Genomic DNA, 16,358 nt, shown 5'->3' with positions numbered 1-16,358 from the left:
CCACTGCCCATATAATGGAAGTTCTATTACTTAAACTTAAACAAAATAATTCATCTATTCAGCCAGTGATTGCAATTGCAACTTTTTTGAGCTCTTGGAGCATTTTTCATTACTAATCTCTTTGTTTCACATGATTATTCTTGTATAGCTTCATATTTTAAATGTATACCATATTATGTTCCACTTTTGATATTACAATGTATAGCACATTTATGTTCTGGCTCAACATTCAGTGTTAACAATACAACTCTTTTCAAAAAGTAAATTGACATATAACACTGAAGTCAATACAGTCATTATTGTATGACAGATGTACTACAATATAAAAATATATTCTCATTAACATAAAATTAATTTCATTGATATCAGTGATACAAAAGTAGACAATGGGCCAACAGGGTATCAAGAATACATGTACATGAGTGTAGACATGCAAGAATGTCTACCATGATGAGTTGTGGCCATGTGGTAAAATGTATGTCAAGAGTACTGTCATTTTGTTGCCGCAACAAATCATACAAGTAATATTTAGTACACATTAATATCTCTGCGGAATAGCTGTTACTACTTGCTCATTACCGTAATATCATTTATTCAAAATATGTGTCTTCTATAGCAAAAGAATGTGTACAAAAACAGATATATTGAGATTACAATGATTTCAGGTACATGTAAGTATAGCAAAGATTACCATAACAAGTTTAAACTATGACCATGATTCACATAATCACACAAATGTCATGAAAACAAGACTACAAGGCACTCATGATTGTCCTTCTTTTACATCATGACACAATAATCACTTAAAATGAGTGGTAACATCCTACTGATGAAACTTTCCACTGATTAATTTGTCACTAGAGTCGGGAGGGACGATTGATGTAATCTCTGCACATGAAGAATGGCAAACTACAGTGACTCAAACCAAGAGCACAAAAAACTTGATTACAATTACTCTCTGAGACAGATGCACACAGAGTTAACTTTTCCTATGACTGTGCTTAGTTTCAATTCATTGCTACCTCTCGCTCTGTTTTAACACAAAAATAGAGATTTATGGGCGTCTTTCAAAGAGATGTCACTAGAGTCGAAAGAGACGATTGATGTAATCTCTGCACATGAAGAAAGTCAAACTACAGTGACTCAAACCAAGAGCACATAAAAGTTGATTACAATTACTCTCCGAGACAGATGCACACAGAGTTAACTTTTCCTATGACTGTGCTTAGTTTCAATTCATTGCTACCTCTCGCTCTGTTTTAACACAAAAATAGAGATTTATGGGCGTCTTTCAAAGAGATGGCCAGGGTGAATGTTCACCTTTCATGTATTTCTTGTTTAGTCTTCAAATTGGAGCCTTATATTAAATTGAATGTATTCCTGAAGATGTTCTATCTTCTGATGGCACAGTGAGACAAATGGCAACTTACCAATAAACACTTTGAGCAAAATCATACAATTAACCTATTAAAACAGTCTGACTACCAACATTTTCAATGTTGATGAGTCGACTATTATGGCAGTAAACACTCTCCAAACCAAGTCAACTAAGTAGCCAGACTGCCAAATACTTCTTTTAAAAAGACCACATTTGCACAATATTTTGAAAGACACATTTTCTCCCTGAATCTGCTCAATATACAATAATAAGATGAGGAATACTACGCTATCCCGCCTACTCTGGGGCAACGGAAGTTGATTTCCACATAAATTGTTGAGAAACTTTGTGTTTGATATCCTTTTGGGACATGACAGGGCTTCTACATTAGCAACAACTTGGTCACATGATCCAAGACGTCTATTTCAATTTCCAATTTGATGCTATGTCAGATGACTTATAAAAGGATCACAGTTTCCATTACAAATTATATGTGGAGCTTTTATATGTCTTTATATCTATCCAATGTTGTACATATGCTGAGTTTACACAGTGATATCCCCAATTTCAGGTAAAGTAATTTTTGTTCTAGGGTACAGTGCACTCCAGTCACAACAAAATTTCATTACAACAATGGAAAATATTCATGTCCCAAAATTATCATTCATATATCTTTATATACTTTAATTTTAGGCTATACGGAAATTTTGATGTAATGAAAGAAAATTACCGGTCACAAAAACTTTCTTATAACGGGGATTGCCTGTATCCTGTATCATAATCACTATTATACCCAGTGTTCATATCACTGGCTGACATAATGCTGTGTTGCAGTAAAAAAAGATATAACCACACTGCGAATTACCACAAGACTCATCTGAAGAATATAATGCATGGACCACACAAAACTTTTGATGTGAAAACATTAAACATTTTGTATTGTCAGTCTATAAGGATATTACTAGCAGATCCAGAAAATAAGCAGCTTTATAATCGAACATTTTTGAAATGGCATTGCATTCATTTCATTGTCTACCACTGACTGAATTTGAGAATATTCCTACAAAAGAAATTCAAAATCATATAATCTCATTGCAAGAAAAAACAATTTCATATTACTAATAACAATCTTCAAATGAAAATTGTTGAAGAGTTGAGTAGTGAAGCATACAATATCCATATTCTTTCCAAGTGTCTGAGGTATCACTAGCCTTAGGCAAGAAATGATAGCACAAGTACCAAGAAATGCATTCATTTTTACTGCATCCTCATAAAACATCTTGCTAAACCACAAAGAAGGCCTACTGGTGGCCAGCAATGAATGGATGCTAAGCTGACCAGAAGTAAGATTTATGATGTCCTCTACCCTCAACCCTCCCCAAATGCCCACAACATCAAGCAGTATAAGTTTAATATGAGTGAAAGACAATATGATTCCTCTACCCAAATCCTATATTTACTGTACTATGGAGTTTGGTAGGAGCACTGTCTCAGGCCCTCCACAAAGCTGCTACCCAAGTTCTCTTGTGGTGTCAGCTAACAGCACCATTACAAGTCCTCAGAAATACCATTTCCTGCATTCTATCCTTCTGGTGCACGGTAGTTGCGCCATTACAAACTGTGCAAGATATCAGTACCTTAGCACATTCGTTGTGTTGTTTGGTAGCAACAGCATTACAAGCCCACAAAGAGCCATTTCTACTCTGCTATCAATGTGGTATTCCATATCAGTACTGCCATAAGTCTTCCAGGACCCTGTTACCAAGATACTATCTATGAGGTGTTTTTAAGCAGCAGTGTCACAAGTCACAAAACATGTTGCTCACTGAGTGCTATATCTTTATGGTGATTTGTTGTGGCACTTTCAGAAGAAGTATTGCAACACTTGGTATCTGCATCACAGCAAGCCATCCAAGAAGTCACTTACTGATGTGCTTTCCTCATAGTGATTGGTGCAAGCACTGTTGTAACCTTCCTGGATGAAGCTACTTGAGTTCTATCCTTGTGGTATTTGGCAGCAGCACTGTTACAAGCCCTCCAGCTGCCAACATGGCAGCAATAAGGATCATGGGAACTGAGCAGTGAAGCTCGATAAGAACGCCAAAAAGGAGGTTACCAAGGATTGCCGCCGTGCGGTTAACGACCGACTGAACTCCAAGGGCTGTGGTCCTGCATAGAAATATTTCAAACAGGAAGCAACAACAAAAACAAAATTTCAGTGACGGTCATCATGACCATGGTTTTCTGTTTTTAAGAAAACTACTATTTTTGGTCAATCCATAGGCTAGTGTTGGTTTGTCTTGCAGGGATATGTGTTCTTCACATGATATATCATCTTACTCTTTTACATACTCCCTGTGCAAAGGGGAGCTGGTGTGATGGTAATACTGAGATGAGCAGGAAAAGCAGATTACTGGTACAGTACTCTCCGCTTAACTGGGTAATGTCGGGCAGAGCATTAAATAAATCTTACCCCATTATTTCAGTGGAGTACCTGATCAGCCAAAAAGCATATTCCATTCATGTCACAGCTATGACACATTAATTATGTGCATATCTGCATCACATTACAGTATGCAAGCTTCATCTTGTTACAAAGTTTCATAATAGCCTTTGCAGAAACCCCAATTTCTCTAGTAATGGCTTCAAGAAAAGGACAGGCAAACATTAAAGAATTATGTCTTACTGTACCTTGTTGACGATCAACTGCAAATAGGATACTGATAATCAGTAATCCATGCCGAGGCACATTTAACATGTTAAATTGTAAACCATAGCCCTTCAGCACCTCTCAGCACCTCACAATTTCTTCTGAATTTATATTTACACACTTTTTAACGACATTCTGAGGGAAAAGATGAACACAGATGAAGCTAGTCTGGAAAAATGTCTACCTGTTTAACCAAAATGCCTACCAAATTATCCAGTAAATATACCATGCATTGGAACTGTCTTCTCACTCTGTACACCAATTCAGCAGTACCCGATTATGCGGAGACTAGTGTAAAGTGAATGAAAGCAAGGCAAGAAGATGAGCAGTGGAACACAGGACAGATGAGGAGGGGAATGAGAGAGAGAGAGAAAAAGAAGATAACTGGCTTGCATCATGCAAGATGGACACTGGTATATCTTGATTTGGTGACAGACGGAGAGCAGTAAGAAGATGACCATACAGATGACCATACAGATGACCATAGACATCTATCCAAACATTCAATCACCAAATATCTTACACATTTCCTATTTCAGGTCTTACTTATTACCAGATATATCTTTATTCTCATAAAGACAACCATAAACTTGCCACCAAAATTCAAGTATCTTTTACACAGAGCATCTTTAATATTCACATTTATTTCCATGCTTTATCAACAGCATGAAAAGTAGTGCCTGCAAAATGGTTACAAGCATTTATCACTAATAATAATGAGCACTGTAAATGAGGAGTCACGAGAAAAGAGTATGAGCCTTATAAGCCATAATCCTCTACTACGCACACACATGCACAATGTTCAAACGTAAGAAGAGGGAGTTGGGGGAGAAATAGCATAGAAGTTGAGAAATGAATTCCAAGGAGAACATGACTTCTGTAAGATTTGTGAGCATGCTCTACAGTATTACAAGCAAACAAAAACAAACATTAAGATGGGCTGATGGGCAGTCACAAGTAAAAACAAGCAAGCAAGCAAAAAACAAATCAAAACAAACAAACAAACAAACAAACAAACAAACAAACAAACAAACAAACAAACAAAATCCCTCATCACTGCCCACAATACCTGCAATTGGTGGGGTACATCTCAACTCCCATAACACTGAGAGTGTTCCACGATACAACTGAGATGGCACCAAACACGATGGAGGTGGCCAGAACCTGCGTTCTGGTTTGCAGGAACCATATAAGGAAGACACTAACACCCGACAGAATAAGACTGGTGGCTGAGGAAACAAAATGAAAATGTGTAGAATACACACAATTTAAGCAAAGTACACGATGAACATACCAGTACAGTATGAATAAATGAAAGCTTTTCTGATACATTACAAGGAATGATATTACTTTAGTGTCACTAACCATACCGGTACTTCGTAATAAATACCCGAAACTTGGCTGCAGCATACCAATGGAACTTTGAAAGTAACCTCTTCTTCTTCTTTTTTTCAAAGGGAGGGGGGTTAAGTTTCATTTTCAAAAAAATCCAAAATGGTAAAGCAAATCACAGCATTCCAAATATAACCACAATAATGTATTCAGTAATGAAGACACATTGTTTTATAGTGGAAATATCATGTAAATTGACAGGAAGATATTTGTTATAAACGATTACAAAATGGAGCAAGATAAGCCATTGAAGGCATGATTATTATTAGTCATAGTTATAATGAAGTCATAATTTTTAGTAAATCAAATGTGACATACTGTACATATCCATACATGTTTAGACCTTCACCTATAATCTCATTGCTTAGGAGAGGAGGTTACTTCTATACTTAATTATCATGAAATTGGTTCTTGTACAAGAAAATCATGTGAAAATCGAGGAAAAGAAACAACTCACTAAGCATAAATTTTCTCCCAAGTCGATCCATCAGGAAGATGGTGAGAAGATTACCAGGTAGATTAGAGAGCGATGTGTAGAAGCCATCCCTGTATATATTGTCATCTGTATCGTTGGCAAGTGACTCGGGGGAGTCAGGGTTGTAGTCTCCACATGCAGACCCAGCATGTTCTACCCTGTTGAATATCTCTGGGAACCACATCCACAAACCATAGAATCTGGTTGGGGATTGATTTAAAAAAAAAAAAAAATTGCAGAAGAGCCAGAAACCAGATGAAGTCATTTGATACACATTTCCAGTTTCTTGATCACCGAAACCGCTGTTACAATTAATTGACAATACAACAACAACTCAAACAAACGAAAACAAAAACAAAACAAAAACAAAAAGAAGTAACAACATGAACAAACATGCCACAAAACAAAGGTGTAATATCTGACTGCAAAACAATGTGTTAAAATGAAACCAAACAAAATCTCTTGCATAAATCTCAATTAAGTTCAATGAGGGACAGACAAACCTTCAAGTTTCATTCATGGTGCCATAACAAGGGATAGTGATGTGTTATTGTACTATTGTATCAACAGGAAAAGTCACACAACTACGAATCCATCGAATCTTTATGCTATTACAGGGGAAACTCGGTATAACGAACACTGCTATAACGAGATATCGGTTATTACGAGGAAATTTTCCCGGTCCCAAATTTCCTTCCACACAAGTCTATGTAAAATGCTACTCTTATAGCGAGATCGGCTATAACGAAATAACTGCTATAACGAGATAAATTTTGTGATTTCCAAACAAAGAAAAACATAGCCAATCAAACCTGTTATAGCGAGGTAAAGCAAAATGTCTTCGGGTAAAGCTTTACATCGCCTGTGCTATCACGTTCCGAGATTGTAAAGCTCGATGCGCCAAAAACTGTCTTGTACACACATATTTTCTTCAGTTCACTCTACAGCTAGCACTGCATGTTGTACCTGTATGTGTGTGTGTGTGCGCACTGATACATGCAGAAAATGTGGTGGGACAGCTGTATACATGACATCATCATGACGTTTAGCAAGTGTGAGGCAATCTGATGCTGTGATTGGTTTTCTACGTAGGGAATTCCCCATCTTCACACACACACGCAGTCATAATGTACATGCAGAATGTGTCACACACACACACACACACACAGCATTGTGTAGACCATAATCAAGCTTTCCACACACAACACACACCCATACCATAACCACATACCAATCTACAGACGATCTTCACACAATCGCAAGCTATATAGAGTTACAAATTCAAACATCTACAATTAATAAGAAAAACATTCTTGATATCGGATTTCATTGGCGAAAAAACATCTTCTTACCCGTAAAGGTGAGTAATTACCTCACACACATTACCAAGCTATCAGTATTGATTGAAAGATGATGGGTAGTCCCACGTGTGCAAATGAATGTCTGTATGTTATGCTTTCTTTTATGCCTACTGATATAACGAGATATCGGCTATAACGAGGAAAACGACTCGGTCCCGACCATCTCGTTATATCGAGTTTCCACTGTACCACAAAAGATGTGAAGGAAAAAAAAAGACAAGGACTCACCCAAATGAAAGACAGAAGGTAATCGTGAGCATTGCTGCAGTGACACGTATCTGAGGTCCCTTGAAGAGCTGTGAGGTGGTCTCTATGATGACTCTTATCCTTCCACACCAGCCTGTAGCAGCACTTCTCCCATTACTACTCATCACCATCTTCTCCTCTTTACTGGATGCTACCAAGTGATTGATCTATAAACAGTAACAAAGAAGAGCAAACATTACTAGGAAAATATCACCTTTAAAGTCTCCACTACTATAATCATCCATCTCTTCTTCAAATGCATGGCTAAATTACAATTAAAGGGAGAGATGTCAAGTAGGTCTAGGTCATAGGAGCAATGAAAAAACTCTGTGTGAGTCTGGCGGACATGACTGATGATGAATTTTAAAAGTATTTCAGGGCCAGAGAGAGTCATTCCTTACACAACATTTCAGAACATATATTCAAAGTATAATACAGTGACTGCACTCTCTGGCTTGCCCAGCTATTGGCATACACTATCATTAGCATAGAAAAAGTGTAAATATCCATTCCCTGTGGTTTATCATTTTCCTTGAAATTCATATGGACTGCTACCACAATGATTACTTTTATTAACTGTACACTGCACCAACTAGGTGCAGTTTTCTACTTCTTCTTCTTTTTTATAAACTAAGTGTTTATCATCCACCTTTAGACATCACTCAGATCGTACATAAACTCAAACTCTTATTTTACTCTATGATTGCATGTGGGACAGTAAATAATAACAAGTGATTTGACGTCAAATAAATAAATGCCTGTACGTTTCTTAAAGATTATACCAATTTGCTGTTATAAACATCCACATCCATGCAAATTTGGTAGCTGATGTACTGGCTGAAATGGGATCCTGCAGGTATTGAAGAGGTAACACTCTACATGCATACCTGCCAACCCTGAGACTTAATAAATCTGAACAAACAAAGAAAATTATTCAAAATTCTGTACTTTCATAAATTTCATATACATTACTATTAACAGATATTTCCAAAAAAATCAGAACACACCAAAATTAATGCATTTTCTTTCAGTGAAAAATCTGAATATTCAGATTAAAACTGAACAGTTGGCAGGTATGTACATACTATTTTAAGAAGACAAAATAAACCATTACATTCCAAGTGAGATGTAAAATATTTGATCTAATGGCAATACTTCTGTGGCATATTTAGCATTGTTAATGGACATAGCATGAGCACAACTTTTCTTTTCATTCAAGCAAAACTTGTGTCAAAGCTGTTCAAATTCAGTTCAGTTGGTGTCTTTTTTTATACATCAGGTGGTTACGGCGTGACATGCAGGCCCAACGCCTCAACTCCCATCATTCTGGATCTACTACCTTACTGGATAATCATCCTGGTTCCTGGTAGGGTTGTTCCACCGTTGGATCTTCCTCATTATCTGCAGTGCCTCCTCTGACTTCCCTTTCTAAGACAGGTGAAGGAATACAACAAACAGAGATAGGATACACACTGTCAATGACATTATTCACAGGTGCATCTATCACTACAAAGCATGCAGCAAGTAACATAGAATGGCTTGTTCAGAATGATGAATTAAACCTCAATGAGCATCATTAACCCTTTGAGGATGAGTCCCGAGTATACTTGGGCAAGTGTCTGTGGGAAATACATGTTGTAGCAAAATCAGTCTGTCCTCAACAGGTTAGTATCACCAACTGTAGCGTCTTATGTTCCATGAAAAGCAGGTGCTTCAGTAACACACATCTATGGAGTACTATTCCTTGCATGTTTTGCATATAAGTCACTTATTTCACCTCCTCTTCAAGGACAGGATGTTATCACACATCTTCAATTTAAAAGAAAAAATGAAGAAATTACATTTGCAGCATGAATTCATACAAAACAAAAATCAAAACACAGTTATGGAGACATCCTGTTTTGAAAGCTTTCAAGATTGTTAGATATTCAATATGTACCTGCCAAGAGGTACTGGTATAGTTGCCTTATGGTATGAACATAAAAGTCACATAATATATGAAATTGCCTCTGTACTCCAAGAACTATTAGGGATCCTCAAGTATCTGTAAATCATTGATATCTTTGAAATGATATGTAACCATCACACCATAATTATGAAATCAGGTGCTCTGAAACACAGACAAGATGGACTAAAAAGGTACCTGTATACCACTCTCCCCTTTCCCCTATTACCCCCCCCCCCCTCAAAATACAAAACAAAAACAAACAAACAAAATCTACTCACAAAAGAATGGCCTATAATGTAATGCAAACACACAATAAAATAATGTCTCCAACGACACTAAATGGCAGAGGCAATGAATGCACATTATGTAACTGTTATTGTCAATTTCACGGGCTGAATACTGTATGAGCTGAAATTTTCGCGGTGGTTTTATTTTCGCGAATTTCGCGAATCGCCTTTGAACTGCGAAAATAACAATGCACGAATAACTAAGTTCAGTTAGACCCTTGCAACCGCGAAATTAACAACACGCGAAAATGTCCTACAAGTAGCAATTCGCGAAAATATCTGTACGCGAAAATTTCAGCTCATACAGTATATGATAATAACAATAATAAAGAAGAAGTGATTGACTGGAGGTCCAACACACACTAAACCTGACTGTGATGACAGCAGTGCATACCTCCAGTAAGTACTTTGGGCTCTCTGGCATCACCAGGAAGGTAAGGACCGAGGAGGCTGCTGGGATGCAGCACAGGGCAATGAAGATCCTCCAACTCTCGTAGCTAAAACCCTCAGGGCTGTGGAAACCAAGGTGCTGCCTGGGGATGACTGCCCAGGCGAGGGCAGCAGTCAGGATGTTGCCAAACATCCAGAAGGTGGCGAGGGCACTGATCATGGCACCGCGGCGGTCTGAAGGCTGGAACTCCCCAAAGTAGGAGAAGATGACGGGTATGGAGCCACCAACACTGAAAGCAAAATAGTTTTCATCAAAACTAAAACAATTATATATAAAAACAACATAGACACATAAGAGTCAATCAAAAGAGAATTTCTTTTGCGTTGTTGTTTACCTTATCTTAGAAATTACTAACTATGAATAATTAAAATATATATATTCATACAAAGATACAGCACCACACCAATGAAGTGTAATTTGTGGCACTTGATGGGATCAATGACATTTCATTATCCATCAATACATGACACACTCAGTGACTGTGAATGTGATGAAGAAAAACAAAATTGTTATCATGTGCTGGCATATACGTGTACATGAAGACATGGCCAAGAATGCAGACATGACTTCAAGTTCTTCCTGGATCTTAGTGAAGCACACTGCTCAACTCTCTTATGGAAATATGAGTTTTCAAATGTTCACTTTGACAGAGTATCTCTGCATGCTGTTGTGCAAAGGTTTGAATGTACTCCATGTCAATCCACTGATGTCTTCTAATCTCAAGCCACTGCAAAAGAATAAGACTTGCATCTTACTTACCCGACTCCACTCAGGAACCTCATCATGAGGAAGACTGGGAATTGTTGACAGAGACTGGAGAGGAAGCCAAAGAGAGCGTTGCAGGCCAGCGAGTACATCAGGACCTGGCGACGCCCTTGGACATCAGCCAATGACCCCCAGCAGTAGCCCCCTACCAACATCCCTACAGTGAGGAACACAGAAAGGACTTCATGTAAAGGAACTCCTGCCATTGCAGAAATCTATGCATCATATATCCTGCTATATGACTTTAAAACTTTTCATTTTTAAGTGTAATCTTACAGCAATTAATATTTTTAGTTTCTGATGATTTTTTAAGAGTTCATACATTATACATTAAGTGCCAAGGCAAGACAATACTAAGTTAACTTTAATGGCACAAAACATATATAGCATTTTGACTTCACAACCATGTAGTATCATGCATTGCCATGTACATCTCAAGCAAAGTTACATTTAGCTCAGATCATATCAAAAAATTGCATTTTCAATATATCTCATACAACACCAAACTGAGTGATTGTTCAGTTTCAGCAACCAAGCCAGAGCTCAGCAGCATTTCTCTGGGTGAAGAAATCAAAACTGTGTCTTCTGTTCACGTTGGTGCCTGAGCAAAGTGTGCAATCACTCTTTGAAGTCAATGTTTTGCACCTTGAGAAGTCTCTGGAATCTTCGGTTGTCTTTTATCAGCTAGACTGTTCTTCCAGAGATTATTGTGTTAAAGAGAGGACTCTGGAAAAGCAGTGCTCAATGAATTCATCAAAAAGCTGCCAAACTGAGAACCACTGACATACATTGTACATTACACTAATGTGAATACTATGTGACTGTCATAGGTAATTAGTAGGTATGTTATATGTGTACGCCTTGGCCGATTACAGTTTGTACAGATTTTTTTTTGTGATAATTTATTATCATCTTAGTTTCTTTTGCGTGATCTCAGAGTTACTCCCGTAGAAGGAAAACTTACCACGGGCGGATTCACTGCAACCAGATACATTAAGTTTCCGTATTTTTATCGTACATGTATATTACTTTGTGTGCTTTCTGCGACACTCTAAATGTAGTACATCGTTTAACACGTTCTGAGGCCTACCTTCCAACAAAGTGGTGACGGCTGCCATCGCAGAACGACACGAGCAACATGACATACACTTTTTTGTGTCATACTTGGCCAATATGCTGTGTTTGTACTTTCCGTTACAAATGTTTATCTGTTTGTATTATTATCGAGTCCGTGCTATAATGCATGGTCCTTGCTTGAGGCCGTTGAACCAACACACAGTTCAGTCAGATCGACCTCATAGCATATTGTACAGTATTTTACAATAAGTTTTGTTTGCTTTCTAACAACCTGCATGCAGTCCTCAAGGGTATACACGACCATTGTATTGATATTGTGTTTTTGGCAGGTAGTAAAACGGTGTACATACAGTTATTTTTCCTTTTGTCGTACGTCAGTGCTGGTCAGGACTTACGTACTAGGGGGGGATTCCTTGTAGCAGCACGTACCCCGTTAGTCTGACTATAAGTCACCGGCCGAGAGAGGGAGCTATTTCAATCGGTATTATATAATCATGTTACTCTCTCCGGACGCTCCCCGATGGCAAAAGAAACAAAAGAACTAATTTTTGCTGACCAGTCCTTTGACCACGGTTATGTAAAAAGGTACACGTAGGCTTATCCCATAATACTTGCCACGTAGCCCCCTTTCCCTAACATTAACCGTGGACATAGCTTTTTCTCTCACTCTGGCTCCTCAACCTCCAAAGGAGATGGACATAGACCATCGCTCTCCTGCGTCCGATACAAAAGGGAGATATAATATTATACTTTCCAGAGTCAAGTCCATCCCGTATTGAGTCAGTTTTACATTGTACTATACTTCTTGGAGTTCATACAATACACCACATCGGTGAGGTGCATGTTTCCAGCAACATTAATTCTAAATAGTTGTGGAACAATTATTACGAAGAGGAGTTGCCTTCCTGTCATATTTGCGGACGCTGCATGAGGCTTGCATCAAAGCTCATCATCTCGCATCTCCTCTCATCGTCAACCCCGTCGTCAATGACTGAGGATGAACTTCATTCATGTCCAGCTCACGACGAATTAGCGTAAATTTATTGTGAATCTCCAAGTGGGATCGCATCCTTAACAATCGATGTCAACGCTATTGATGTGAGTGCCGGGCGACGACGAGGCGGCGAACACCGGTCCCGTTCCAGACAGTGCGTGTACACGTCAGCATCTCGACCCGGAGCTCATCGTGGCAGTGCGCACTGCAGTTCGCGATCGCGATCGAGGTCCCCTTTGGAGAGTGACGTGGCCACTATTTCACCCTGGAAGCGGCTTGGGACTCTGTTCGGACTGTCGCGGTGGTTCGTAACTTATGCACCCTTTTATTTGTATTACCGCTCCTAATAATTATAACCACATGTATGTCCCCTCAATCTTAAGACCTCCTTTTAAACGTTTTGACCACATATAATTTGGTGTAATTGCTCATGGAGAGTCGTATATAACCAATACACTGATTAATTCATATTCTGGGGGAATAATTATCACCTGCGTGTGATATAATGATGTACACGACAATAATGCGTGTATAGTATTGAAACTTAAATATTCTGTTGTCAACGCCCGTTATTACAATTAGTAAATCGAGTGGAATCATAACTCAAGACATTGGAATATGGCTGTATGATGAGAGTGTGTTTGGTGTGTAGTTTGTTACATAACGATAATGATAATTATCTTGCCACGTTTAACACGTTCTGAGGCCTACCTTCCCACACATTCTTCTTAGCATGTGGCTCATTACCTACTGTGAGCAGCAAATATAAGCAGTATTACACTGTGCTACATTTGTAACTTGTTTGTCATCTAAACTCACTCACAAATACATTTAATACAGTACTGCCATTAACAAAATTCGGTAAATTGGGAACAACTAAAACACTTTAGACTACCCGGGTAGTAGCTAGACAACAGGGTCATGCACTTATCCTTATTTAGCCCTTTAAGCACTCATGCACTCAGCTCAAATGGCCAAGATTTTTACATCAGCCTTCACTAATCCCTTCAAACTTGATAACCTTGTTGTAAAGTTCAAAAGCCCACTAAGGTGTGAACAACATCCCCAGTCCAACAAGAAGGACAAGGTCACACACTAGGGATTAGGGGGGTTAGGTTTGTGGTTTGTGGGTTAGGTTAAGGGGATTAGGTAGGTAACCTCTATTCATTGATAATTAGTTTGCTCTATTCATTGATAATTAGTTCCCAGACATCTGTACAAATTAACGAACAAAGCACATCACAGGCATGCTGACAGCATCTGACATACACGCATGACACATCACCATCATACCTGTGTAGATGCTGTCAAAAGATATTTACCAACAAATATGATGGAGTTCAGAACTCCTTTCTCTGTGTTTGTGATGTGCATGTCTCTCGATGCTTGAGGGAGAAGGAAAGACACGCTCAAGATTTCCACCGTATCACTCATGTTGGCCCAGCCACAGACCAGAAGCAGCATAGCGTGAAATCGTCCAAAACCTCACAGGATATGAAAGGAAACTATATTTGTAAATCTACATTTCACATTCCAGACTAATAAATTAGACATACTGTAATCATCGATCAAACATTTATATGGTGCACTGCTAAGATGAACTGTCGTTCAAAGACATATCAACCTAAAAATACAGTCTTCCTTTTACAAAGGATCACCATGCAGTAAGCAGCATGTAACAGTTTGTAAGTTGATTAATGCTGTTGGGTGAAATACATGGACAAAATAAAATCAACATGCATTAATGGAATGGTATTGTGAAGTGTATCCATAAGGACGACTAAGAATCTGATGAGAAACACTTATATGCATTTTCAAAGAAATCAAAGCAAAGCAAAAAACAAAATACAAATACAATACAACATCTACAGCACAGAACTTTGATCATTGCTGTTTAACAGTTTATAAATTCTTTCGTAGAGTGGGGGAAAATGTAATAGTATTTATTATTAATGTATTTATTATTAATGTAATAGTCCAATAGAATGGACTCTAATATCTCAACATAATCTCACTGTACATTGGGGAATGGGGGCTTTTATAGATTGTGCTGCATTGGGAGATTTCAACTTACCTGCTGCATCAACTGCTGCACTGTAATTTCCAACATTCCCACTGCCTGTTGGATGAGACAGAGAGAGACAAAAGATGCATGAACTAAACATTAAATATAGACTACATTTTGTACATACATCACTGATACTTTTCAACTCACCATAAACATCACATGTATTTCCTGCAATATAAATGTATTTCATTTCACATGTTTAAATAATCAATAAGTGTTAGCATCACATCATAAATCTTATGTTTTGTTCACAACCATTTTACATTATGAGATATTTATGCTCTTGACTTTGGGTATGCCCACTTTATTAATGCAATGCCAAAAGTTTTCTTACGTGTGTCAGGTGTGGAAATCTCGACAGCATCATCACTATCTTCTGTCAGCCTGGTATAGACAGCCTCTCCTGTTCTGTTTGAAGACATCTTTGCAAATCTCTCTCCTCCTCTCTAATAAATGCTAGTAATAGTTACACTGAGCTCTGGCCGAGAGAACTTGCAGTATGACCTGAGATTGCGAAGTGTTGACCAGAAAGTGATCCAAAACCTGCTATCTTCGTGCCAACTGTGGTTGGGCAGCTGCAGGGATCGTTGAAAAGCAAAGCCAAAAAAGGTCGAACGACGAATCTGACCACAACATTAGTAGCAATAGCGTAAATGAACAATTTTGAACTAAATATGTAACAGATCTAGACTCTACTAGATCTAGATACTAATACTAGTACTACTGGAGTCAGTAGTCAGTAGCACAGCCAAGTGAAGTCGTAGTGGCACCATGATCGAAGACGATGAGACGCCGAGAGTGTCGGGCTGGAAATGAAAAGAGGTTCCGCTGAGTTCCTTATGTGTCGACTACGTGTCAAAACCTGCGAACGTGAACGGTCAACCACCATCATCAGCCCAGCGCGCCAGCTGCTGTTGTGTGCGTTCGTTGCATGCATATGTAAAGAAAATTCGATGACATGGGTACCAGTAATTAGGATAAAAGAAATATTTAACAACTTAGGTCTAACTGCAATTTGGAACAGCCAAGCAGCACATCTCACCTTAGCTGGCTTCAAAAGTTTAGTTAGTACCAGATTAAATGATATTTATAAACAAGAGTGGCATAGTAATGTAGACAAAAATTCTCAATGTTTAAATTATCGAATTTTTAAGCAGGATCTTCATTTTGAGAAGTATTTTCGACACCTTAATGATTCACAGGCAA

The 16,358-nt window shown here is 38.3% G+C and overlaps 1 protein-coding gene across 1 annotated transcript; it reads right to left on the bottom strand.

Annotated features, from left to right (window-relative positions):
• Positions 1–3,363: 3,363 nt before the first annotated feature.
• Positions 3,364–15,574, bottom strand: LOC139719644 (synaptic vesicle glycoprotein 2C-like). Its single transcript, XM_071631050.1, has 10 exons — positions 15,487–15,574; positions 15,159–15,203; positions 14,407–14,568; positions 11,008–11,170; positions 10,192–10,477; positions 8,907–8,990; positions 7,545–7,729; positions 5,938–6,155; positions 5,158–5,317; positions 3,364–3,547 (listed from the first exon to the last, which is right to left on the bottom strand). The coding sequence occupies exons 1-10, from the start codon at positions 15,572–15,574 to the stop codon at positions 3,364–3,366; spliced, it is 1,575 nt and encodes a 524-aa protein (XP_071487151.1).
• Between the last annotated feature and the right edge of the window lie 784 nt (positions 15,575–16,358).

This window comes from Diadema antillarum, unplaced genomic scaffold (assembly GCF_040938485.1).
Source record: "Diadema antillarum isolate AM-2024a unplaced genomic scaffold, OU_Dant_1.0 scf00000112, whole genome shotgun sequence".
NCBI classification, from domain to species: Eukaryota; Metazoa; Echinodermata; class Echinoidea; order Diadematoida; family Diadematidae; genus Diadema; species Diadema antillarum.
Note: the sequence above shows the minus strand (reverse complement) of the source record. Positions and strands in the feature narration are given on the sequence as shown.

Excerpts from the sequence above, each read along its gene's own strand:
- LOC139719644 (XM_071631050.1), bottom strand. The coding sequence starts at position 15,574 with ATGTCTTCAAACAGAACAGGAGAGGCTGTCTATACCAGGCTGACAGAA. Across the intron at positions 11,171-14,406 it reads GAACTCCATCATATTTGTTG|GGATGTTGGTAGGGGGCTAC; the intron begins GTAAATATCTTT and ends TCCTCACTGTAG. Across the intron at positions 10,478-11,007 it reads AGGTTCCTGAGTGGAGTCGG|TGTTGGTGGCTCCATACCCG; the intron begins GTAAGTAAGATG and ends TTTTGCTTTCAG.